Source organism: Scatophagus argus, chromosome 18 (genome assembly GCF_020382885.2).
Source record: "Scatophagus argus isolate fScaArg1 chromosome 18, fScaArg1.pri, whole genome shotgun sequence".
NCBI classification, from domain to species: domain Eukaryota; kingdom Metazoa; phylum Chordata; class Actinopteri; family Scatophagidae; genus Scatophagus; species Scatophagus argus.
In genome coordinates, this window is record NC_058510.1 from 17,963,833 (window position 1) to 17,989,989 (window position 26,157).

General features: G+C 40.3%; 1 protein-coding gene and 1 long non-coding RNA gene across 5 annotated transcripts in view; one reads left to right on the forward strand and one right to left on the reverse strand.

Moving 5' to 3' along the window:
* The window catches only part of LOC124049339 (E3 ubiquitin-protein ligase HECW1), a 72,445-nt gene extending 51,690 nt beyond the window's left edge, over positions 1 to 20,755 (forward strand). For 3 of the 4 annotated variants that reach the window (XM_046370855.1, XM_046370858.1, XM_046370857.1), the window contains 18 exons: positions 2,559 to 2,712; positions 3,719 to 3,822; positions 4,141 to 4,247; positions 4,730 to 4,915; positions 7,047 to 7,181; positions 7,638 to 7,761; positions 7,872 to 7,968; positions 8,084 to 8,167; positions 8,336 to 8,442; positions 12,544 to 12,658; positions 13,657 to 13,770; positions 14,252 to 14,404; positions 14,645 to 14,743; positions 15,325 to 15,454; positions 15,660 to 15,806; positions 16,601 to 16,715; positions 17,961 to 18,159; positions 19,845 to 20,755. In XM_046370855.1, coding sequence (XP_046226811.1) covers positions 2,559 to 2,712; positions 3,719 to 3,822; positions 4,141 to 4,247; positions 4,730 to 4,915; positions 7,047 to 7,181; positions 7,638 to 7,761; positions 7,872 to 7,968; positions 8,084 to 8,167; positions 8,336 to 8,442; positions 12,544 to 12,658; positions 13,657 to 13,770; positions 14,252 to 14,404; positions 14,645 to 14,743; positions 15,325 to 15,454; positions 15,660 to 15,806; positions 16,601 to 16,715; positions 17,961 to 18,159; positions 19,845 to 19,956 — 2,282 coding nt within the window. In that variant the 3' untranslated portion in view covers positions 19,957 to 20,755. The remainder of the gene's footprint in view (positions 1 to 2,558; positions 2,713 to 3,718; positions 3,823 to 4,140; positions 4,248 to 4,729; positions 4,916 to 7,046; positions 7,182 to 7,637; positions 7,762 to 7,871; positions 7,969 to 8,083; positions 8,168 to 8,335; positions 8,443 to 12,543; positions 12,659 to 13,656; positions 13,771 to 14,251; positions 14,405 to 14,644; positions 14,744 to 15,324; positions 15,455 to 15,659; positions 15,807 to 16,600; positions 16,716 to 17,960; positions 18,160 to 19,844) is intronic. The other variant, XM_046370856.1, reaches the window with a different exon arrangement.
* LOC124049341 lies at positions 15,103 to 18,096 on the reverse strand. Its single transcript, XR_006841388.1, has 3 exons — positions 17,966 to 18,096; positions 16,560 to 16,686; positions 15,103 to 15,799 (listed from the first exon to the last, which is right to left on the reverse strand). It is a non-coding gene; the product is annotated as an uncharacterized LOC124049341 (long non-coding RNA).
* Positions 20,756 to 26,157: the final 5,402 nt, after the last annotated feature.

Genomic DNA, 26,157 nt, shown 5'->3' on the forward strand with positions numbered 1-26,157 from the left:
CAGGCCTAGGACCACATTTACATCGAATGGCACTTTGTGTTTGAGCAGGAGAAACAAATACTGATCACAATCACTACCTCATTTCAGCAGCACGAGGTAAAAGTGAGTGTCATGATGAGATCACATAAACCCTGACCCAAACAACCTTCAGCCTGATGAAATGCGGCAGGACTAGCAATGAGAGGCTGCTCTCTCTCTTTCTCTCTGTTCTGTGTGTGTGTGTGCGTGTGTGAATGTGTGTGTGTCTATGTGTCTATGTCTATGCATATTTGTGTAGTTGTAGGGACAAAAATCTGTTCACACCTTCACATCGTGAGGACCCCCCTTACTTAACAAAATGCAAGTCCCCACAACATTAAATATCAGGGTGAAGAGTTGCTTTAAGGTTAGTTTGAGGTTAGGGTTAGGTTATGGTAAGGGTTAGGATTAGGCAGGTAATGTTTATTGTTATGGTTAGGTGATGGTTAAGCCTCCAGGAAATGAATGGAAGCCTATGTAATGTCCTCAGAAGTGATGGAAACATCACTGTGTGTGTGTGTGTGTGTGTGCATCTGTGTCTCAGTGAGTGGGCAGAGGAGTCGTGACAACCAACAGAGGGTTTTTCTGTCTTCCTCCTCTTCCTCCTCCTTCTCCTTCAGCAGTTAGTCAGAGCTGAGAAAAGCTGCTACGGTCCTTGTTTCGCACATTCACACTGTGGCTTGTTTGAGCTAATTGTGGCACATCAGATAGCCACAACAACAACAACAACAACAGCTTTCCAATTTCGGTTCCAGTCTGCCTCTTGTTTCTGCTCTCTATAGATACATTTTATTACAGGAATTAAATTCTTCCCAAACCACTCAGGCAACAAAAATGAACACAAATTCCAGACTTAACATGTAGCACTGAGCAAAAAACTGTCATCATTTAGTAAACAATTATGAGCTTACGCTACAAACAATAGTTGATATTGCCGATCAAGTTTTAGTATAATGATTTTCTCTTGCCAGGAGAAAGTGCAGAAAGTGTCTGGTTTATTGGTCTGATGGTACACGCAGATTCGTTTAGCGCGACGTGCTGTGTGTGACATAAGTCAGCTGCTCAGGTGTTAGGTGCTGTTGTTTCTGATTGGAAGGGGGATGACTTTTTAGTTTTATAGCTTGTTAGTTTTCCACTGAAGCTTGCAGTCGAGCTAAAACATCAGCATTTGCCATAGGCTGGATACCAAATATTCTTTGTGTGAAATATTCTTAATTGTTTCTTTATTTATTTCTTTATTTGTGTTTTACCAATCTGTCAGATGTGTATGTAAAAGGTGCCACTCGTATTGATATCAGCTCTACTGATGTTTGACATCTTCCAGCTCATTGTTTCCGTTTAGTTTGCCGCAATAACTGCATAAGGAGGTAACGATCAGTGTTCTGTGTACATCTTGTTCCAGAGTAACTTTATAAAACAGAGATTTTCTTAGCCTGATGAATTTTCATCCTGTGATTCAATATGGATTCACTTGTTTTATGTTCTAGTTGATTTGATGTTGAGTTTTCACCAGTGATGAACACACACAGTGCCTCAGGCAGCTATATTCCCCGCGTGAGTTTCACTTTTAGATTTTTTTTTTTTTTTTTTCCACAAAATGGAGAGATAAGCTCGTATCATCCAATCATTTGCTCTGCAGACTTGGGTCCTACCACCAATGACCTTGTCAGATGATCTTCAAGGCAGGCATGAGACCATGCATGAGGGGATTAGTCATCCACTCAGTTTTGGTTTTATGATGTGCAACATCAAAGTAGAGGGAAAATGCCCTGCCTCCCTATTTCTCTTTCAAGTAGAAACTCACGAGTGGATGGTGGTCAAAGCCAAAAGATATGGAAAATGTGTGAGGATGATACTGAAATTTTAAGTGAGTGATTATGAAAGTAAGACTTTATATGCTTTAATATATGTGCTATCATAAGCTAGTGAGTTTGATTTATGTTACCAAACCTCAAAATACTGTCTCTAGCTTTATGAGAAAGCATATATTGTGATTATACACGTATTTGCTGTCCATAAAAACAAAATAATATAATATGTTGCAATAATTTTGTGCAAGGAGTCAAGGAATACTTTTACTGTTGATACTTCAAGTACATCATGATGACAGGACGTCTGTACTTTACTAAAGTAACATTTTAACTCAGTTGCTATAACTCCAGGCTTATTTCTACTCTTACTTCAGTTAAAGATGTGAATACTTCTTCCACCATGACCATATACTACCTTCAAATATAGCAAAACAGCGTGACTCCTTTAAGTGCAGGCTTTTCGTAGATCAGAATAATGCAGCATGTCTTATTGTGTGTCCTGTTGAAAGGAAGAATGTAATTAATTAATTTTTTTTTAGACTCATCACGAGAAACAGAGCTGTTGGGAAAAGTGGATGGCAGTACTGGTTGACAACCAGCAAAAAATGACAATTTGGCCTATGTCAAACAAAATCAATCACTAACTGAAACAATTCTTCACAGGAGAGCCCACTCCTTCACGTAGCGAATGACTTCGCCTAATTCTCTCCCACCTCTGTGTTGCTACAGACTGGGAAGCCCGCATCGACAGCCACGGCAGAGTTTTCTACGTGGACCATGTCAACCGGACCACAACATGGCAGAGGCCAAGCCACGGCAGCAAGTGCAACCATGGCATCCCCCGCTCAGGGTCCACCCAGCAGATGGAGCAGCTCAACAGGAGGTCAGACAAAGAGAGAGGAAGAGAGGGAGTTCCCACCGTAGTGATAGTCAGGAACTCATTTATCAGCCAGACTCATCAAACAGCAACTGAGAACATTTATATAAGAAATGCCTCTCTGGCACATGTGTCAGACTTCATTTTCTGCCGCCTATATCAGTAATGTGACATGTATTAGCATGCTGGGCTGCCAGTGTTATCTAGCAAAAAATAAAAGCAGTAATTTTTTAGCTTTAAGCACTAATGTGTCACATGGAAGTTTCTTGTTATCAACACATCAGTTTATCATGTCATGGCAGGAAGCCTTCTTGTTATTATGAGACGCACTGCATTATGTTATGTTAAGTTTCATACTCGAACAAGATGAAAAGACATGGGTACTAGAAAAATGTTATCAGATCGTGGAAATTAATTTTGTTATAGTGTGAAAATGATTTTGTTTCTTTAGAGCGAAAAACTAAGCAAATATTTTGCATGGTGGTAGCTATAGACTGCCATACAAAATAACATGAGTTATAAGTGCCTCAGTATAGGTTTAGGTTTTTTTCCCCCATTGTCTAACTGTTCAATACTATATACTTAAAAAAAAAACTGTCAAATACCAAAATATCTAAAATGTATCATCGAAATATAGTGGTTTCATTTTGAACTGAAAAGGCAGTGAGGATGGAAGCGTAGTCTCAGTCAGCACAGGAGTGTAAGCTGCACACAGCAGTGGAGTTAGGCTGACATCTGGTGACTGGAAAGGAAACGCAAACCATTCAACTTTGTTTGTGAGGCACATATTGTGCAATGAGGTTCTGTGCAACGCAGGTGAAATAAATAAAAACATCTACTTTAATGTGTATATGTACTGTATATGAAATAATACGTTAAGAATAAACCAAATCTCTGTGGTACAATAGGCTTGAAAACAGCAAAATATCTTAAAGAGAGCTGCAGATACCCTTTACAAACCCAGTTATACTTCACAAAGAAATAAAGATGTCCCATCATGATTTTTGGGCAGGTACCAAAACATCCAGAGGACCATGGCCACAGAGGAAGATGGTGGGACTCAGAGGTTGGAGCGGAGCAGCAGCACAGAGACCGATTCAGATGCCCCTCCGACAGGTGCAGTGCTGAGCCTTCTCACACTTTAAAGTGACATCATCTCCAACCGAAGAGCAAACTGAGAAGATCATTCTTTTAGTATTATGGACTGGGTTCATGCTCATTTGTGGGGCTACGGACTTGTGTTCATTATTTGAAGGCATAAATACTGCTTCTATTTGACTCACTGATATTGTTTATTTTCTGATGCATTACTTTTCCCTCACTCTGTCATTTATAATATGAACATACAATACCTCTCTCAGAACCTACAGTAAACTACTTTACTACTACTAAATACTTTACATATAAAGTAATTCAAATACTGTCTGTCTGCAGGTCCCGCCTCCCCTGTCAATCACCAAAAGATCAACCATCTCCTCCAGTCACCTGCCGTCAAGTTCATCACACACCCGGAATTCTTCACTGTGTTGCACAGTAACTATGTGAGTGCTACACACACAAACACACACACACACACACACACACACACACACACACAGAGCAGAGTATCTGCAGCTAAAGTCACCACTATGCCTTTAAACTCCATTTGAGTTCGACAGCTATAAAGAGCCAGTGTGAAGCTGATAAAATTTTCAACAAACGGTATAGACCACAGATCACAGTCACTGATTGTATTTAAAAATGGACGACATGAGACCTCCCCCAAAAGTGAAGCCAAAAAGATCTTGGTCAGTCATAAATCCCTCCAACTCCATGTTAGCAAATGGCACATGTAAATATCAAATAAACATATGAATTTTCATATGAAACACAATGTTTGTGTGTGAGTGTGTTTTTTCTAACAATAGTGTTTAACAATGTGCCAGACCAAAGTTTAATAAAGAGCTAATGCATAGCCAAATGCTGCAATATTTTATTAACTTTTGTAACTGTGAAAGTAAACTTGTGTATGCTGTCAATCCAGGCAGCCTACCGGATGTTCACCAGCAGCAGCTGCGTGAAACACATGATCCTGAAGGTGCGCCGTGATGCCAGGAACTTTGAGCGCTACCAGCATAACCGGGACCTGGTGGTTTTCCTCAACAAGTTCGCAGACACTCAGCTGGAGCTGCCACGAGGCTGGGAGATCAAGACAGACCCCCAGGGCAAGGTAGGTTACATTAAGCAGAATGATGATTGATGATGAAGTCTGCAGTTAGCCCTGTCACCTTACAACAAGGAGGTTCCAGGTTCGAATCCTGGTCTGGGCCCTTCTATGTGGAGTTTGCATGTTCTCCCTGTGCCTGCGTGGGTTTTCTCCGGGTTCTCCGGCTTCCTCCCACAATCCCAAAAACATGCACATTAGGTTAATTGGCTACTCTACATTGCCCCTAGGTGTGAGTGTGCATATGTGTGATTGTTTCTCTTAGTGTGCCAGCCCTGTTATTGATTGACAGCCAGTCCAGGGTGTAACCCACCTCTAGCCTGTTGAGTCTCCATCCCTCCCATGACCCTGTGCAGATAAAGGGGTATAGAAAATGGATGGATGGATGAAGGAGATGGGTGCTGAGCCTTTACAACCAGTACTGTCATGCATGGCCAAAACTTTGAACTGATACTCATGTCCAGCTGTCTGAATGTGTTGTTTTGACCCCACAAAAGATCCATCATGTGTAACTGTTACATACTGTATCTTAGAAACAGACCAGAATATGAATACGATTAAAAAACAAGTTCTGTTGTAGTATTATTTTGACAGACACAAAATACATATACAAGATATTAGGCCTCTGATTCTTAACTTAACTATCTCTTCTTTCTGAGAGGTTTGTTCCTACCAGTGTTTCAAATCACATTCATCAATCTCTCCTCAATGTTAAGGTGTGTATAGGTGAGTGACAGTTATAATGCATTATAAGCCCCATCAGTCAACCTCTAGTCTATAACTAGTCAAGAGCACCCATAAGATATTTGAACCTATAATTCATTATAAGTAAGACCATATTTTTTATGGCTGATACGGTGCATCAGAGCAAAATGTGTCTTAAATGTAGTCAGAAAGCATTATAAATGTATTATAAGATATCTTAACACATTACAGATGGGATCTTCATAGAAAGTGTTACTGTACCAGTGCATTGTACTTAGTGTTTAAAGTGAAACACTATTTCTCACTAATCCAACTCCTCTGTACAGGAGGCTTTTAAAATAAAAGAAAGAAGAAAAGAAAGGCAAAAATCTAAGAAAAAAACAACACAGATATTAAAAATACAGTGTCTGTGAGGGGGTATGCAGTGTGAAAACAATGCAATACAATACAATACAATCTATTTAAAACATTAACTCTGTGGACTCTAGCACCCTGGTGACCTTACCTCAGAGGTTCTCTTCCATCACATGTATGTTGCGCCCGCTGTACGTACAGTTAGAGCACACACCGTAGACAGGAGAAAAGGGGGCTAGGGAAGGGAAGGAGGGAAGGAGGATAAATGGTTTGTGTAGCAATCTGACTGACATATCAGCCAGTAAGTTCAGGTTGAGTGTAGATACGTGCTGTGAGCACATACAAATGTGTGTGAATGAATGAGCAGATTTCCTCGTGGAGGAAAAATGGAAAAAGTAAACAAAAAAAATGAATCATGAAAATACAAATGATACTAAAGTGACAGTTTCAGTGTGAGCTGCAGAGTTTTGGAGACGTCAGCAATAGAGATGTCTGCCTTCTTGTGATTATAATTTAACTTTACTTGTGGTGCTTAAGCACCAAGAAAAAAAAAAGTGTTTGAAAAACCCAACAGAAATGTCTCTTTCCAGAAACCATGAGCAGGTTACTCATCAGACCTTGCTGTGGGTAGTTTCATTTACAAACTACTTTCTGTCTCTGTGTCACTGCGCAGAAGGAAATGTGCATCCACTCATGGATGAGAGCCTCGCGCTCATGACTGGATGAGATGTCGAACTTAATGGAGGCCCCCTTCCGCTGAGCTGTGATATTATCAAGCTTAGTTAGCTAGCCTCCCATCCATGAGTAGATCGCTTCTTTCTCTATGGTGATGTGGGCAGGAAGTCGTTCCTGCATCAGACTGCTTCACAGCAAAGTCAGTTGATTATCTTGAATAATTGGGTCGTGATCTCTGGAAAGAGACATTGCTATTGAGTCTTTCAAAAGTATTATATTCAAAAGAAGGCAGACAGCTGATATTTCTAAGACTCTGTAAATCACACGTAACAATCTCGACGGTTAATTTTAGAAATGTATACTGTACAATTTCAGTCTAATTTTTTTTTTCCTGTCTCCTCAGTCTTTCTTTGTGGACCACAACAGTCGAGCCACAACCTTCATTGACCCTCGCATCCCTCTGCAGAATGGCCGACTGCCTGGCCACCTCGCCCACAAGCAGCATCTGCAGAGACTACGCAGCTACAGCGCCGGAGAGGTACTCACACCCATTGGTTCGGAGTTACACAATCTGGACAGATTTCCCTTCCTAAGAGATATCTCGAGCATAACTCTATGTCCTCTGCTAATACTTTTTTTGGGCATCAAAGTACCTAAAAAAAGCAGCCCAATGAATGGAGGTGGTCTCCATGCCGTGATGTGACAATCAAGCCCATCAGTTCCTGCTGAAGACCTAAATCCATGCCAACAATATACTTCCTGTTTACATTCCTCAAAGCAATATGGGTGGGGTATATCCACCCTTCTTACCCTAGCCCTAACCAATCTGTCTCCTCATGTCTAAAGCTAAAACCAGCCCATCCAACAAAGGCATCAAGTACTAGCCAGTCACACAGAGTATGGCAGGTCATGAACTCACCACTCTGGGTGGGCGGGGATTGCACTGTGAGTTTCTTTTCTCAGTGAATGTTCATCCGTGGGTGTTTCTTCCCAGGCCTCTGATGTGTCTAGGAGTCGTGGGGCTTCTCTGATGGCCAGGCCTGGAAACAGCCTGGTAGCTGCCATACGAAGCCAGCACCACGCCGACTCCCAGCAACAGTCCGCTCCGTGTAGGCACTGTCAGAACTTCTCATTATTAATTAAAACCATGATCAACCTCATGTATACAGAGTTTTAATTCTTTGTAAATCGGTAATGTCTGACTGCTTCTGTCTCTCTCTTTCACTAGCTTACAATGACAAGATAGTGGCGTTCCTTCGACAGCCGAACATATTTGACATGTTGCAAGAACGGCAGCCCAGCCTCAGTAGAAACCATGCACTGAGGTATGCTTCTTTCGGGATGAATGTGTCTAAGTACCAAACAAAAATATGTAGTTGTATATAAATTAAAATCAGTAAACAAAAGGAAAAACTGATCAATACCCGGTTAACTGTTCAGGGAGAAAATCCACTACATCCGGACAGAAGGTACTCAGGGGGTGGAGAAGCTGTCATGTGATGCAGACCTAGTCATCCTGTTAAGGTAAAGAACACATTAAACTCAGTGTATGCATGCTGGGAAATTGCTTTTATTTTCTTTTGCTGTAATGTACTCTCAAATTACTCAATTCACACTGATAGTTAATGGCTGGACTGTGTGTAGTGCAGAGAAATAACATGTTCTTTTATTTTCTATGTCCTGTCCTTGTAGTTTATACGAAGAGGAAATCATGTCTTATGTTCCACCTCACCCAGTCCACCCCGGCTTCAGCTTCTCTCCTCGCTGTTCCCCTGCTTCATCACCACAGAACTCTCCTGGTAGGTCTTCCGCCCCGTCGGTCACAAATGTTTGGTGTTGACTGTAACTTGAAGCATGAAACATTGCTGTACTTGTCCTGCATACAACTGTTTCCTTTAAATATCCTTTACACACACACACACACACACAGTTTCCACCACTTTTGAGGACATTACATAGACTTCCATTCATTTCTTGTAGGCTTAACCACCGCCTAACCATAACAATAAACATTACTTGCCTAATCCTAACCTTAACTCTGGTCCTCACAAGGTGACTATGTAAACCGGTTTCTTTCCCCACAACTACAAGAATATGTATCCACACACACACACACACACACACACACACACAGAAACCATTCATCCATCCATCCATTTTCTATACTGTTTATGTGTCAGGGTCACGGGGGGAGCTGGGGGAGCTGGAGCCTATCCCAGCTGACTTCGGGCGAGAGGTGGGGTACACCCTGGACTGGTTGCCAATCAATCGAAAGGCTTACACACAAAGACAGACAACCACACACTCTCACACTCACACCTAGGGGCAATGTAGAGCAGCTAATTAACCTAATGTGCATGTTTTTGGGATTGTGGGAGGAAGCCGGAGTACCCGGAGAAAACCCACGCAGGCACAGGGAGAACATGCAAACTCCACATAGAAGGGCCCAGACCGGGATTTGAACCCTCTTGCCGTGAGGCGACAGTGCTAACCACTGCACCACACATGGAAACCCCATCATGATAATCATTGCTGTTTGACAGAGCCTACTGTGCTATGCTAGGGTGCAGTAATGTTATCTTAATGAGCGACAGTAGACCTCAAGCAGACCACAAGAGTGTGTGTGTGAGTTGGGTTATGCACATTATTGATGGGAGGTTGTATAAAGAGAAACTGGGTCACAGCAGGGAGGCCTGGCTTGTAGTTGTGCTTCATTCATCAGTGGTGCTGCTGTCTTTGTTAAAATGTCAGCTGGAAAAGCAGAGTAAGACATGTGAACTCAGATGAACTGTTCCACATAAGTCTGTATCACTGTAAGAAAGAGCCTTCAGAGGTCACTCTGTTTTTAACTCTTAAAATTTGATTTTTCATCTTGCAGTGGGGACCGGAATCGACTGTTAGCTCAGATTCCAGGCCAATCCGTTTTACACAGATGTTAGAAGCCCGGTGAGAACAAAGCACAAACTTGGGCTTGATTGATGTGTGAAACCAAAATGGTGTATGCCGTACACTGGCCTGCAACTCTGCAAATACTTAAATGATTATACAGAAAGGTATTTCATCACAAAAAAAGGTTAAAAAATCCATTGTACCGGAACTATATCTGTTGTCTCTACTGCTTAAACATAAAGAATATTGGAATATACAAAAAAAAAATGTACCCCATAAAAGTTTGTGGGACTACAGCTCCTATAAGCCCCCTTTCATTTTTGGTCTCCCTCATGAGCGCCTCCAGCGTAACCAGACGCTCCAAAGAGTGGGAGTTCTTCTTATTAGAGTTTCTTTGGTTGCTACCTTATTCATCATTAGGGGACTCGGGGATCTGGATCAGTCGAACTGGGCTGACCCAAGTGGGTGTGTGGGATTCACAGCTCCAAACAGATGCGGATCCACGGGACCTCTGACTGTAACCAGTGTAAAATCTCGGTTACAGTCACGAGTCCTGAATTGACATGGGTTGTCAGCAGTAATGTTACATTACATTTATTTAATTTTCTTACATTCTACAGCACTATGCTCTGCTCCAATTTAACTGGAAGTGAAACACTGTTATGTGTTTGAGTGACTGGGACCTTGTTTTGGAGATATCATCAAGTGAAAGTTGTGACAAGTTGCTTTCCCTCTTTCCCTATTCTTGTGCAGTCAGTTTCAGGAACTATAACAGTTCTAAGTTCTATTAGTATTATGATTATTATTATTATTATAGATTAATACCACAAAATGGTCAATTAATAGATTACTATCAATCAAATCATAAGCTACTGAGGGATTTTCATGTGAAAGCTCTATCCTGGGAAACATCCGAGATGTTTTACTGCAAGTGCTACAACACAGTGTGATGCATTTTGATGTTCTTTACATTTTTGTTATGTGGTGTAAATACTTGTTTTAAACTCGCAAGCGCAACATGGACATGGCACCATTCCCTGGTGTATTAAATGACCCCTTACATGCATGTCACTCTCAACAAATGGCTGCTTAAAAATCGCGCACAGGGTAACGAAATGCCTGATTAATAGTGAAATGATGACCGTCTCCACCTACCACTCTCTTCTCAGAATGTGTTCTTGACAGATGTACTATCACTGAATTAAAAGTACTAAATGTGCACATGCAGCTGTTGAAACTGTGAAATATTGGCCACGGTAGTGTCTGTAATGTCTCAACAAGTGCACTTTTAGGCACTAGAAAACCCACACAATTTACAATTGCACATAATGAAATTAAATGTTCTATAAATGTAAGTGCCTGTTAGATGACTTCCTCAACAGATTTCACAGTGAACAGATTGATGTATTAGTAGTTCAGCTCTCAGATTGTGCATGTCTTAGTTCACTTGCTTTCACACCACCATTGAACTGCTCTTGGGCTTGATTTGAAGTGACACAACCCTCCTCATCCCTCCATCTGAGTGTGATTTGGTTCCCAACTCCCGGCTGTTCCAAATGAGCCAGGTGTGAATACACCAAATATGTATTTTGTCTTATTTTTTCTCTGAAATTTTGGCAGTATCAGAAAGATAATGCTTGACTTATCCAAAGCAGACTTAGGCATCTTTTTGAGTTCCACTCAATAATTGAAGCAGTGGTAACCCCACCAGAAAGCTAACTAGCACAGCCAGTTATCAGCTTGATCAGCTTTTAAACCAAGGCTTGCCTCAGCGATGTCACACTGGGCATCAGTATTCACTGTGCACAGTTTCCATTTTATTTTATGCAAAATTTATTCTGATGATTAGCAATGGAATTATTAACTGTAACACTTTAGGTCATTTGTAGGCTAAAGGTGCACGGCTCCAGCTAGCTTAATGACGGCTGCGTTCTGTCTCAGTGACCCAGTTAATTGTGTCATTGTGCCTCTATAAACAACATTAGGGCCCTAAACTGGTGAACTTAAATAGTATGCAGCCATTATTAATGCTGGTAAGTGCACCTCTGCTTTTCCTGTTCTGACATGTCAGTCGCTCCCACATTTCATCATACTTTAATGCTGAAGGTTATTTCCTGTTTCCATCTTACAGTAAATGTAAACTTTTAACCAAATTTACAAGTAATTATCATCAGAGTTGGAATATAACAAAGGACTTTTTATATATAGTATGGTTTATGCTCCTTTCTTTCCCTCTGTATCTCATCTGTAATTATACTTGTCACTTGTTTGATATCTGCCAGTTATTTATTTTACATTTTTACATTAAAATTTATTTTTAAAATTCAAAATTGTTTATAGCTCCAGCTTGACTAAAATATAGTGCTTTTCTAGTCATACTGACCACTCAAAGGGCTTTGACCCTACTGTGACATTCACCCATTGACACACTGATGGCATGAGAAGCCACGATCTCACCATTCGCTCACCGATGGCGCAGCTTTGGGAGCAGTGTAGACATGCAGACCGGAGGAGATGGCGGATCAAACCACCAGCCTTCTGATGAGTGGATGACCCGCTCTACCTTCTGAGCCACAGCTCACACACCAATATAACCCTCTGAATAGGGCCATACAACATAATGAGCACTACTGTTATTTATAATACTTTAATTACATTATGTTTAAAATGCCTGTGCTTTTATTAAGGCTACATTTTGAATGCAGGAACTTAATTTGGAATGTTTTGATAGATGATATTGCTTTTATTTAAGGATCTTCATGCCACCACTGTGTTACAGAAATTGTGTAACAGATATTTTGTTGACAAACTCACATCCTCAGACTGAGCCATCCTAGTTATTCTGAAAGCACACCCACCTCATTCAGAGGCCTTGAATCTTCCTACATTTTAATCTCACAAAATCAGTTTCGACTGTAAAATCGCTTCACTTAATTTAAAAACCTTCGGTAGTGTTTAATATGATCTTCTCTTATTTGTTTTGTGTGTCTGTTTCTGTTCTGTCTGTAAAGGCCTGCAGAGGGCCAGGGCTCCAGCTCCTTACCGCAGAGACTTTGAAGCCAAACTAAGAAACTTCTACAGGAAATTAGAAGCCAAGGGATATGGCCAGGGACCAGGCAAGATCAAGTAAGACTCAGTGCAAAGTACACTCATGAAACAACTTGTTGTGCCATCTGAATAAGAGTGAAAGACTGGATTGTAGCACTTACAGTGTATTTGTAAATACCCTGATCCATATCCACAGTGCCATATAAAATATTTTACTTTCTGTGCCCTCAATTCCCCTTTTAATAATTACCACAGTCTCAGGAATGAGACATACTTTGGTTTTGAACTGCCCATGGCAAAAATGAACTGGTTTGAATCTGTCCATTCTTCTAAAACAGCTTTGATTGGCTGAGTGGCATCTCATGAGGTGATTTACAACACATGCAATTGGTCTGTGAGTGTCCTGGGCAGCTAGAATTGCTACACGGGTTAAAATCGAATCCATCTGTCAGAATGTAATAGTTCTCAGTAACTAACTGATTAATACGTCTGGGTACCGATAGGACTGCCATCTGCCTGTTAGTGACCTCGCGAGGGTGGAGAGGGATTGCAGGTCATTAAGGAGTCGTATTTTAGACTTAGACTTAGACTTAGACCTTTTTTATTTGTCATTTGGATTTTCATCGCAAATGAAATTTCGGTACAGTGGCTCAAGCATAGCAGGAATTACCGACATATTTTTTTTTAAAAGAAAAAAGTAAAAAATATAATATATACACACAATAAATATGCAGTAAAAAGTACTTGAAAAATGAGGTATTTTGTATAAAAAGTCAATCAGCATATATGCATATGTAATTATTATTGCACAGTGAGTATTTGTAATAAATAGTACTTTTGTAGATGTACAGAATATAAATATATTGCACAGTAAATAAATGGGCTGTAGTCTTGAGTGGTGTTTGTGTGGTTGAGGAGGGGAAGTGATCATGTAGAGTTAAGTAGTCTTATGGCATATGGAAAGAAGCTGTTTGCGAGTCTGGTTGTTCTGTTGATCGTTTTGGTGGCGTCTTCCCTTGAATTGTCCTTCATGAGGATAGCTCCACTTTTATGTTTACTCTTCTGAATTGTTGCAGGTTGCTGATCAGGAGAGAACATTTGCTGGAGGGAACTTTTAACCAGGTGATGGCGTACTCCCGCAAAGAGCTTCAGAGGAACAAACTCTATGTCACTTTCCTGGGAGAGGAGGGGTAAGACAGACACACACACACACACACACACACACACACACACACACGGTCAGTAATGTAGCTCATAACTTTGTAAATGAAATTGCCAACATGTTTGTACTAGTATTTACAATATCTTCACAAAATCAACGTTTTTCTATTAATGATGGATCAAATGGTCAAACATACACCAAAGCAGAGATAGAAGGAGAGTGAATATTGGACTTCATCAGATGGACGTGACTCCAAAAGAAAGATCAGGTTTCTCTGTGTCTGCTTAATGTGTAAATTTTAGATAAGTGTCTGCTAACACAGTCAGTGTAACGATTTCATAATAAAAACGATAATATTTGAGTATTGTGTGAACTGCTTGTCAAAAATTCTATGAATGCTGCTTTTGTCAAGAATATATTCCTGTTTGGGTGTTTGAATCATTTATTATCAGTTTAAATATCCAATATACCAGGAGCCAAACGTGTCCTCTCTGTCTCTGTGTCTTCAGATTGGACTACAGTGGCCCATCCAGAGAGTTCTTCTTCCTCTTGTCTCAGGAGCTGTTCAATCCATACTACGGCCTGTTTGAATACTCAGCCAACGATACGTACACCGTTCAAATCAGCCCCATGTCAGCGTTTGTTGAGAACCATCTGGAATGGTAAGCTGCGCACTAATACAAGCACACACACACACAGTGAATCAGTGTTTGTGAAGCACACTAAAGTTACTTTTTGTATGTGATGCAATGGTCTGCGGTGACTTTCCAAAAAAAGCATTTGAATTTGTAGAATACTGTCTTTGGTATGAGACCAGTTGTCACGTTTTACTTGTTCGTGTGACATGTGTGTCAATTTTCTAACTGATTCTGTTGTTGAATTTATGTTTCCTGTGTGTCCAGGTTCCGTTTCAGTGGTCGCATCCTGGGCCTGGCTCTGATCCATCAGTACCTGCTGGATGCTTTCTTCACCAGACCCTTCTACAAGGCCCTGCTCCGGCTGTGAGTACACACACACTTACACGTATCATTTATCATGTGTCATTTACTTCTTTCAGAGGTTGTCTCTTATATGCAGTTTGTGGTATACCAGAGTCTGGAGTCTATGCAGTGTGTATGTGAGAACTCCTCTGAAAAAGCAATCTTACTATGGAGTTGTAGACTGTTGGACTTGGATGGTCGTGAAAGTGAAAAAAGATCAGAATATCTGGTTCATTTTTCCTTTATGGTTGTTTTTTTTTTTTGCCCTGGTTTAGCTTTTATTTGGACAGATCAGCTCAGAGAGATTGACGAGGGTGGGGGGCTGTTGCCTTTGTACATGGCCAGCCCACAATATCTGCAGTCTATTACAAGTCCTTCATTAAATATCAGAAACATCCCATCAGTAATCTGGACATTTTGCTACGTGTGCCAATAACAATTTGGAAAACCAAGCATACAGGCCACAGTGTAAATAAATTCACTTTTGGATTCTGGGTCAGTTGGAATCTGGTTGCGATAAGAAACTGCGCTGGCTTACTGATTAGCAGACTGGTATTGTGTGCTTTTGCGGGTTGTGTTTGTGAGCTGTGTGTGTCCTTCAGGCCCACAGACCTGTCTGACCTGGAGTATCTGGACGAGGAATTCCACCAGTCTCTGCAGTGGATGAAAGACAACGACATCACTGACATCCTCGACCTCACCTTCACTGTCAATGAGGAGGTCTTTGGCCAGGTCTGTGTGTGCATGTGTGTGTTTGTGTTTGTAACTGTGGATGACATTATCAGCTGAATAACACATGCGTATACCTGTTGTGCATATACATTTCTTTTATTCTTTATGATATACATAGTATTGTCGAATATATTTCCAAGCTTTCAGTGTATTTGCTTTGATGACTTGCACTGTTAACGAGATCCAGTACTTCCTGCGTTGCCAGGTGACGGAGCGGGAGCTGAAGTCCGGTGGCTCCCATCTCCAAGTGACTGAGAAGAACAAGAAGGACTATATAGAACGAATGGCCAAGTGGAGGGTGGAGCGAGGAGTGGTGCAGCAGACAGAGGCTTTAGTCAGAGGCTTCTATGAGGTAAACAAAACAATGTTTCAGCTCTCAGATGTACATAATACCACAAAATTGTTAAAACAACATAAGAAGAACAACATCACTTGGGGGCCCATCCAAATTACATTGATTTTAGTCTAGATTTTAAACGTGTTATATGGAATAATTAGTATCGATCATGCTTTAACAAAGCTACAAACAAAACAGACTCAGTCACCGCTGATGCAAACTGTGCAGTCAAGTCAGAATTTTCAGAATTAATCAGAGCACAGTGTGTCACTGTGTGGCATCTTCTACAAGTAAGAAGTTAAAATTGTTTCTGTTGATGCTGCTTTCATCTAATTTGTGTAAGTGCAAGTTCAACAAGATTTGACTCGAAAACAGCACATTTCGTGCTTGGTTGAAGCCTGTTGCCTCTCTGCAGCTTGTGCAAGAACACACTCACATTATAAACTTAAGGTACAAAGGTATTAAAGTCGCATGGGAAGTCTGCTGCTGTAAAAAGCTTCCAGCAAATGTGTGCTGATTTTATTTCATATACTTGGTGAGGTTTTTTTTTTTTGTTTGTTTGTTTTTTTGCTAATATGGACATGAAGTAGGTCGTAAGAATAACATTCATAATGGTCTGAAAAAGGACTTGAAAGTCTAAAATGCACCTTGTTTCAACCTGCTGAAACCCTGTATAAAGTATCTGAGTTAATTTAAACTAAGATGTTCATAGCTGTGAACACATCATAACACACACATGCGTAACCACATTAATGCAAATGCACGCACCTAAAGGCGACTGAAACACATGTTGTTTTCCTCCAAACCAGGTGGTAGACTCCAGGCTGGTGTCTGTGTTCGATGCACGGGAGCTGGAGCTGGTTATTGCCGGTACGGTAGAGATCGACCTCGGTGACTGGAGGAGTAACACAGAATACAGAGGAGGTGTGTGTGTGTTGTCTTCCGTAACTCTTAGTATTAGCGTGCACACATGTACATAGATCAGATCTGTATAAGGAAAAGTGCAGAGTTTCAGTGTAGCCACACCACTTCAATAAGTGAAGTCCATGTTGGAGACTTGGCGTGAATGCAATCTGTCCGGCCACAGTACGCTTTTGCTTTATTTTGCAGAGTGAGATGAGAAAGTTCCTCTCCCTGTTTGTATGCTCCATATAAAGCTGGAGCCAGCAAGCAGCTGGTGGATGTATAAACATTTTTTAATTTAATTTAATTTACTTTATTAATCCCAGGCTGGGAAATTACTTCTCTGCATTTAACCCATCACTGATTGAACATACGTGCAACATGCAACATGCAGTGAAACACACACAGGAGCAGTGGGCAGCATCAAGCGCCCGGGGAGCATATTGGGGGTTAAGTGCCTTGCTCAAGGACACATCAGCCAGCTAATGGAGGGATGGGGACATAAATGACAAGTTGTGGTTTCATGCATAACCCCCCTAGAACTACAGCTTGTCATTTTTACATTTTGGTTCATGTTCACAGTCTTTATGCTAAGCTAAGATAACCAACAGCTTGCTAACTCTTTATATTTAACATACTGATAATAAGAGGATTGGCCCTGTGATTGGCTGGCGACCAGTCCAGGGTGAACCCCGCCTCTCACCCGTAGTCAGCTGGGATAGGCTCCACCTCCCCTGCGACCCTGACGGATAAGCGGTATAGAAAATGGATGGATGGATAATAAGAGGAGTAGCTTCTCATCTCACTCAACATAAAGCAATTAAGCATAATTTGTGGAATTTAATGTGGCCAGACTTTACAACTGTAGAGACGATAGTAGTGAACTCTTGGATAGTGCCAGGGTAGCTTCTGGTTTTGTGCCAAGTTTATCAAGCAATTTTTCTGGGGAGTCAAGATAAAGGAACCCAGTCAATTGGTGATCTAAACCTGTCGCCATACATGCTCATGATATTAGACAGGTCAAGTGCGTTTGTTTAAATGTTCTTGAATTCACATGGTCAGTGCAAACAATCGGATTTACCTAAATGTCAAAATGTTTCAGGATGCTTTCTCTTATTTCCCTTTTGATCAGAATGTGGACATTGTGTTGTTACATGTAATAGCAAATTAGACACAATTATTTATTCCACACAGTATGTATGATACATTTTGTCAATACTAGACTCATCAATGTCACACACTAACTCCCGGACTCCCAATCACTAGGTTACCATGATGGTCACATAGTAATGCGGTGGTTCTGGGCCGCTGTAGAACGCTTCAACAATGAGCAGCGTCTCCGCCTGCTGCAGTTTGTCACCGGGACATCCAGCGTGCCCTACGAAGGCTTTGCCGCGCTGCGTGGATCCAACGGTCTCCGACGCTTCTGCATTGAGAAGTGGGGCAAAGTCACGTCACTACCCAGGTATCTAACCCAGGTTCCCATAAAGCCATGCTCACGCTGCTCTCGTTTCATTGTCCCTTAAAGTGGGATATTCCTTTATCATTCCCACAGAGGGGAAGTTCTCAAAGTGAAATAGTCAACAGATCTTCATCTAGTTCACGAGATTATGTGTTTGGGGAAACACAGGTAAGATCTCTACAATTTACCTGAAAAGTAGATTGTGGACCCCTTTAAGATCAGTCACAATCTAAATTTGTCCATCAAAATTTTGTCCAATCATCATCACCAAACCCAAAAATATTAACTTTACTTCAATGTAAGACCAAAAAGATTCACCGGATTCTCCCTTTTAAGAACATGAAATGTTTGTGAGATTTGCTTAACAAGCCAACAATGAATTGATTACATCATGACAAGTTCATTTCCTTCCGGTGACTAAGCAGTTAGTTAGCTATTTGCTTCAGCTCTGAATTAACACTAATCAGCTCACTTTCACTAACAGCCAACTTGTGAATGAGTCATTAAGTTTCTTCCTTTGACTGTGAACTGCAAGGTGGCTCTTGAAACAATTCAATCTGCCCACCACCTCCAAAATGTACCAGCATTTTGCTTTAGTATTAATCCTTTCACTAGTGCCACTTGAAGCCATATATACAACGTAAACGCTCTGACATTGCCCAGTTAACTACAATGCACCAGCTCAGCACAAGAGCTATTTTGGTGTTTTGCCTCCTCTGGTATTGTACAAGGTGTGTTTCTCTGACCTTACATTAGGACATGAATTTGGCAAACAGCAGTAAAAATGTGAGCATGCTCAGCAGAAACAGAGAGCAGGGCTCAGGTTTCGGGGACCAGAGTTTGACTTTGTGGACGGCGGAAGCTTCAGCATCAGCAGTTACAGCAGTTAAGCAGCAGTAAAAACTCTACACTGTAATACTTTATATCTGCTAATAATATGAGGTTTGAAGATACTGAGGGCGTACCTCTGTTTCTGCTGGTACCACTGACATATCAAGTCGGACAGTGTGTTCCTGCTGTACAAAAATGAAGCCAAAATATTCTGGATACGAGCACTGCAGAGTCCATTTTTAAGTATTTCAAATCCTGAATTATTTACCTCCATGTTTACCTGCTAGCAGTCTTCTTCTTCTTTGCCTTTCACTGGTTTTGGTACGACTGTAGATCTGTTGAATGGTGTGACACCATTGGTAGGGCTGTGTGTATCATGTCCCCCCCAGGTGTACAGCACATGATGCACAAAACAGGGAGTCACACATAGGCTATATGCAATAAAAAGGGGGTACACAGAACTATTGTATGCGCAGAACTGTAGTCAACCAAAGAAAATGGTGGTCAAATAAAATTCAGTTGGTTGGTTGACGTAATGAAAAATGTGTTTTAAACATATATTAGAAAACCATCATATGTGGCTGTGATGAAAAATAATGGATGTGAGAAATCTCTTTTTATTCCTCATTGCAGCATTTTGTCAAAAAAAAAAATCTATAATCTATTTGGGCTTCCAAGATAGGTAGATGTTTGTGCTAGTGTCTTTGATTTTCCTCAATGTTTGAATAAAAAAAATAAAATATGTGATACAACCGTTGGTTTTTCCATTCCATTTGTAACTCTCTGTCCATACTCTTTAACAATCTGTGTTCCCCTCTCTCTTTCCCCCTCTCCCCCCCCCCCCCCCTCTCTCTCAGGGCTCATACCTGTTTTAACCGTCTGGACCTGCCTCCATATCCTTCGTACACCATGCTGTATGAAAAATTGCTGATTGCAGTGGAGGAAACCAGCACGTTTGGCCTGGAGTGAGACAAACAAGACAGACAAATCAACACTGCAACCCTCTCTGTGTAACACTGGCTGGGCTGTAATGTGAAAAACAAGCTGCAACCGTGGGCTTAATACGTCGTAAAGATACCTGGATTGTACTCAGCAAAGTGTTTGGTCATGTGGATATGCTGTATGCACGTCACTGTTGTGGTACTATGTGTTTGAGTCTCTCACTTAGCTACGGGGATCTTTATGACAGCACCACAGCAGGACTACAGTTATTTTTTTATTAATCACTAAGACTGGAGAAAACACTACACAACAGTGTTTTTCAGAAATATTTCTATATGCATACGAAAGAGTATGGAATCACGATTATTTAAATTTGCATGTAGCAAAATGCATCATCCATGCAATGATTAAAATACTTAAAGTAATGGAAATGCTAACAAAAACTAACAGCAACAAGTAAAATTATAGCTACACAATAGCACTGAAAATCTGAACTTTACATACAGTCTAAGACAATATTATGACATCTAAATACTTTTATCCTTATTCCTAAAATTTATCATAGATTGAAATTTTGAATTCACAGAAAAGATTTGAGGGATTGATGGAACCCATAGAAGACTCATGCCAGAAAAGGAAAGAGAAACAAGCAGACATTACTTCTGCACAAATCATCCAAACAGTGCACATACAAACATAATAGACCTTCAAGTTGGCAATTTGTAATGCAGCTAATGAAATGAAATGTTATAATTACAATTATGCTTGTGGTCCATTCAAGAAAAAAAAAAAATCATTAAAAATGTTACAGATTTGCAGCGTACAACATGTTCAATTTCTGACCTATAAGATTTGTGTATCTTTTCTGTGAATTCAAACTTGAATGCAAAGGATGTGTGCAAATCACGGCACACAGATTCTCAGGTGGTTTGCTGCTCTCATAAATTCTGATAAACCTATAATCTATGTGGCTTTGAAGAAGTATAATGCAGATTTCAAAAAGCTCATCAGATGGATGCAAAGTCTGGTAGCCCTGATGCCAAAGGAACAATCATGTCTGATTTTTAATCTCGAGAGCCTATGAGGGTCATTATATATTTTATGTAGATCGTGGTTGGCCGGTGGGAACCTTCCTGACATTCTGACACTGGGACCTGATCACATAAGGAATTAAACAAATGTCATGCAGCTTGGTGCCAAACACCAGCCATTTTAAGGCCTCAGGGGTGAAGAGTAGAACCTTACAATCAAATTTAAAATTAAAAACCAATGTAAAGAAATTTATAGATCTTGTCTGTCCAGTGAGAGCTGTATTCACAGCACGTTTGCAATTTAACAATACATTTTGACAACAGAGGAAAAACATGCAGGGCGGCACATGTAAGCAACAGGAGAGGACTGACCGAGGATGGATTACTCTTTGTAGACCTCTTAACATCTGGCTTTAAGTTGAAGAAGTTATGGCAAATGATGGTAACTAAGGAATCCTGAACTGTCAGGAACACTTTGTTTTGACAACACAAACAGTTTTAATGACAGAAACAACTCGATTGTGAAGGAAAAATATGATTGCAGATAATGCAGTGAGAAGTTTGTACATTGATCGGATTTCAGTGAGGGACTAAAATGATTTGAAACATGGAGCTGGACCACTGAAGTGACTTGTCTCTGTCAATAATAGTTAAGCCATCAATGCACATTCTCTTGTTATGGTCGCAGTTAACTATAGCAACGATTTTTCTTTTTCAAGCAATGTCAATCATTGACGACGACTTAACAGCCAGTGCTGTTCAAATCTTCAACTAGCTCCTAAGCAATGAGCAGAGACACAACAGAAGTGCTAAATATCTTTCAGGAATTAGAGAGAATTCGTTTGGAAACAGAAGCAGTCTGGAGTACTGAAGCTGGGTAAAGAGTAATATTGGAATACTTCAGAAACAATTGTGCTTTGGTCTGATTCAGATACCTTCACTGACCATATCAACTTCTACAATACTGATGCTCAAGAAGGTCCAGGGATGCCTAGATCCGGACAGCCTCCCTTTTCCTGTCCCCCTTTGTCTCAGTACAAAGCGAGAACAGCAGTTGGACACAGACCTTTCATGTTCTTCTCTGAATGGACAGCAGTTTTACTGACAAAGAACTCCAACAGTGTCTCCAGGCTTTCTTGCTCTGTGATCCTTTCAAAAGCAGAGACAACGATGTCACGTCTCCTCCATCAAAGTAGCCATCAATGCCAACACAAGGGCTTCTGGGATTCCCTCTGTGGAGACTGTGATAGTCTCAACCAAGCAAAACACATGCACATGTGGACATTGTGTCTCCAGTTGGCTAAAGGGGACTTTCTATGAATCCTGTTGGCCAGAGTGGTGCTTCATGCAGCTTTATTGAATGGGAGCTGTTTGAAGTCTTCAAGTGTTCCACTGATCAACTTCTTCTCTCTGACTGTGTTGCTCTTTGCATGGAGCAGGTACTCCAATATCTGAACCTTTACCATCTCAAATAGTGTGACTGATGCAAAGCGGCATGTACGTCTCCAAGGGCCCGGGGATCTGGCCCTTCTGGTATGAATTCATAATGTGTACTGGAGCCCTTGGACAAACCAGTGTAATATATGCAATAGTTAAGACCTTTACTCCAATCTGTTTCACTGTCTACCACGTTCTTCCAGACAATGACCGACAGCAGTGTACCCTCAGTTTCTCCAACCCCTTGTCTCCATCTCTAGTCCTGTAATGAAACTGTGCCTCACTTACTTACTGCCTCATATGTGGCTTGTGGGGTCGAGGCACTTAGTGGTCAGTACTCGAACCTGACAAAAGTAAAGTTCTAAGTTAACATATTTGCTTAGGTTCTTTTTGAAAACAGTTTGCATGTTTTCCAAGTGTTAGTGTGGGGTTTTCGCTCAGCCTTCAAACACAAGTCAGGTTTATTGGAGCCTCTGATATCCCATTTACACTTAACCACCTCATGCTTCTTGCACAGATATCTGATATCAAAAAGTATAAGTAGGTAAGTGAGTAAGTATAAGCCAAGTATAAATGCAACCAAGAAGCAGTAAAGCTGGACTGAAATCTGATATTTTACCCAAATGTTGAAAGGGGTTAAAAGCTTTCATCTCTCACACATATAATATTTTAACTGCTCTTAAAAAAGGTAACTACATAAAGTGTCATTCTATCTGTTGGATGACCTGTTTAGTTAAAGGGGATTTCCATGAATTTTACACAGAAACTTTTACAGGTGGTTTTTTTTGAGTACTCATGCATTTGTAAAAAAAAAAAAAAAAAAATGGTATCATGCCTTTTGTGTCTCCAGAAGGAGCTGAGCGACATTGATAAATGTCCTCAAGTGATTGTCAGTCCGTTGTTGACGTCGATCGGGTCTGAAGAAAAGTTTAAAAATGGAAACCTTGACCTTTATGAGGTGAGCCAGAAAATAAGGGTGTGGAGGTCGTGGTTGTGCTTAGATGTTAAGGGAGGCAACCTTTTCGTACAGACCAAAGTTTGCATCCCATCACAGACCTGCTTTTCATGTTCACCTTTTTATTACCCCTAACCCCCGTCTATCCCTAACATAAAATAAGTGACTTGGTTGCCTGACCCTGTCTTAGCTATAGTTTATTTGCCATGACGACAATCTCTCCCTAATCTTAAAACATACAGTTAGTTGCCAGGTGATGATACAGATACAATGTAATATTTTTAAACTGTTTGGATTTAATGTAACAATCTTTGTCACTAAATGTTTTCTGGGGTTTCACATAATCATCCAATCCAAAATTCTTGCCTGGAAATGGGACTGAAATCCGATCGCCGTGACACGCAGTGTAAATGGGGTCTCGGGTACAGAGGTTCAAACGATGCTGTCTGTTAGCTCTCAGAGGGGTTGGTAACCTGAACAGCATCCTTCCCTGTCATTCACCCTCAGCAATGTTAAGAACAGGTAAATGTGACCTCTGAAGTGTTTTACACGACCACACGATTGAGAACTGAGAATCTGACCACAGCTGAACATTTGACAAACATCATTAATCATCAGCAGTCAGTCAGATTTCGTGACATGTTCTGGTACTGTTTTCATAAACAACAGTTGAATTCACTGGACTGTCTCACTTTTTTTTTTGTTTTATCTTTTTCATTTGAAAACAACTGACATGCTTAACTCAAAGGTTGTGTGGTATCACCTAAATGGTGCTTTATTTGTGCGCTAGCTACAGAAATGATCAAAATGGGGTAATGGGGCGCCATAAAAGCAACAGGAATACACAAATTTCCTGTTCGCTAATTCAATAATGAATTAGATTCTAATCAGATAACTGAATTCTCTCGGTAGTCAGATCAGTAGTGCTGCACTCATCCTTGGCAGTGGCGAGGCCTTATCCACTCATCTCTACAACAGAGGACAAGGCTGTGATTATGTTGCATCTTCCCTGTCTTTTTTTCTACAATCTTTTGTACTGTTATTTATACTGTATGGTATTTATAAGGGAAGTCCTGAAGCTTTCCTGGAATGTTTGGTTTGTTTGCAGTTTTTTTGATGTTGTGATAAGAAGCATCAAGTTGAAGAGTTTGCCTTCACTTTTGAAGCCTTTGCGTTTTGATATGTATGTATATCTTTTCTATTATCTATTCAGCTCGCTGGTTATCTGCCGCTCAGTGCAGGAAATGTGGTTTCCGTTTTCATTCTGCTCACAGCATTTTATTTATTATTGCTTACTTTGTGTTCACCGCTTTCTGCAACGGTTCTGTCTGTGATAAGTAATCTGTGCTTCGGGCAGTTTATGACAACAAATGACATGCATACAAATAAGAGATTCTGTATGCTTTTATGTTTAAAGTGGGTTTAGGGAAGTCTTGTTCGTACTGGATTGATATGTTGGCTACGTGCATTGAAGATCTTAAACATTTACATTAATTGTAGAAAAGGTATGGTTAAGAACACTGACACTGGTTTGTAAGTGCATTGATAGCAGCTATATAGAAACATTTAAATAAGCTTTTGGAGAAGTAGAGAATCATGGGTTGTTATGGTGGTGGCAAATTGTAGCAGCTGTTTGGTATTTGTGTCTTTTCAAGCTATTTATTTGTCTATGTATTTTCAGTTTTAAAAGGGAATTTAACAAAAGGGATATGTGAATGACTGGATGGATGGTGGCAACTTTGCTGGGAGGTGACACTGAAGCATGCATACTTTTTGGTTTTGTTTCCAGTTTTGTGTGTGTAGATATACACATATGTACATAATATTGAAAGGTACAGTTGTGATTTGTCTGAGAACAGGTTGCTAAATACTCAGGCTGTGCTATCGCTTCACCACACAACTGTTTATGAATCTCAATAAAAAGGTCACTTTGTTACTTTGCTGTCATTGTGTGGATACATTGTACAATTTATAAAGAACGTGACATGATGATTAAAAAGTGACAATCAAACGTTCAAGGTTCATTCTTGACCTTTGAAATAGCAGTTTGACACAAAAAGTGATGTTGACACTTAATGAATCACTAACGTGATATTTTCTTAATGTCTGCTGTTACTAAACCAGACTATGATTCTAAAGCCAAAGTAGCAGTAATAAACCAAAGTGCAGGACAAATTGAAATTTTGACCTGAGGAAGGCAAGGATATGCTGTGGCGATGTCTGAACCAGATCCAGTTAAAAATCCGTCTGGTAACTGTTGAGAAATTTCAGTGTGAAAACCTTTACTTGGTGGTGGTGGACCTACAGCTTCCTCTTCTGGAGTCAAACATTCAACAAGAATTCCTTCAAATTTCTCTTGTTGATCTTATTTTCTTCTGGCTATCTTGACTTAGTTGGAGAAATCTTATCAGATGAATATTTCTTACTGGTAGCTGTGTTTGCTTTTTGCTTTTTTTTTTTTTTTTTTTTCCAGAATTAAGAATATAATAATATTTATATATAATAATAATAATTAATAGTATTTTTGTGGTGGTTTTGTGTTTCTTTGCTACCATTTGCTGTCTCTTTATGCAATTTTGCACAATATTTTTTTAAAAGAGGCTATTTAACAAATTACTGGTTCATTGCCGTCTTACAGAATTTAATCGTGTCATTTCTCTTTATATTATTTCCTAATTACTTATTTATTGATTTAATTTTGGACTTTTTGGGGCTCCATAATTTGAAGTCTATATTTTAGCTATATTTTATCCGTGTTTTATTATAAATGCAACAGAAAGCACTTCCTTCCCTCTAATTGGCCAT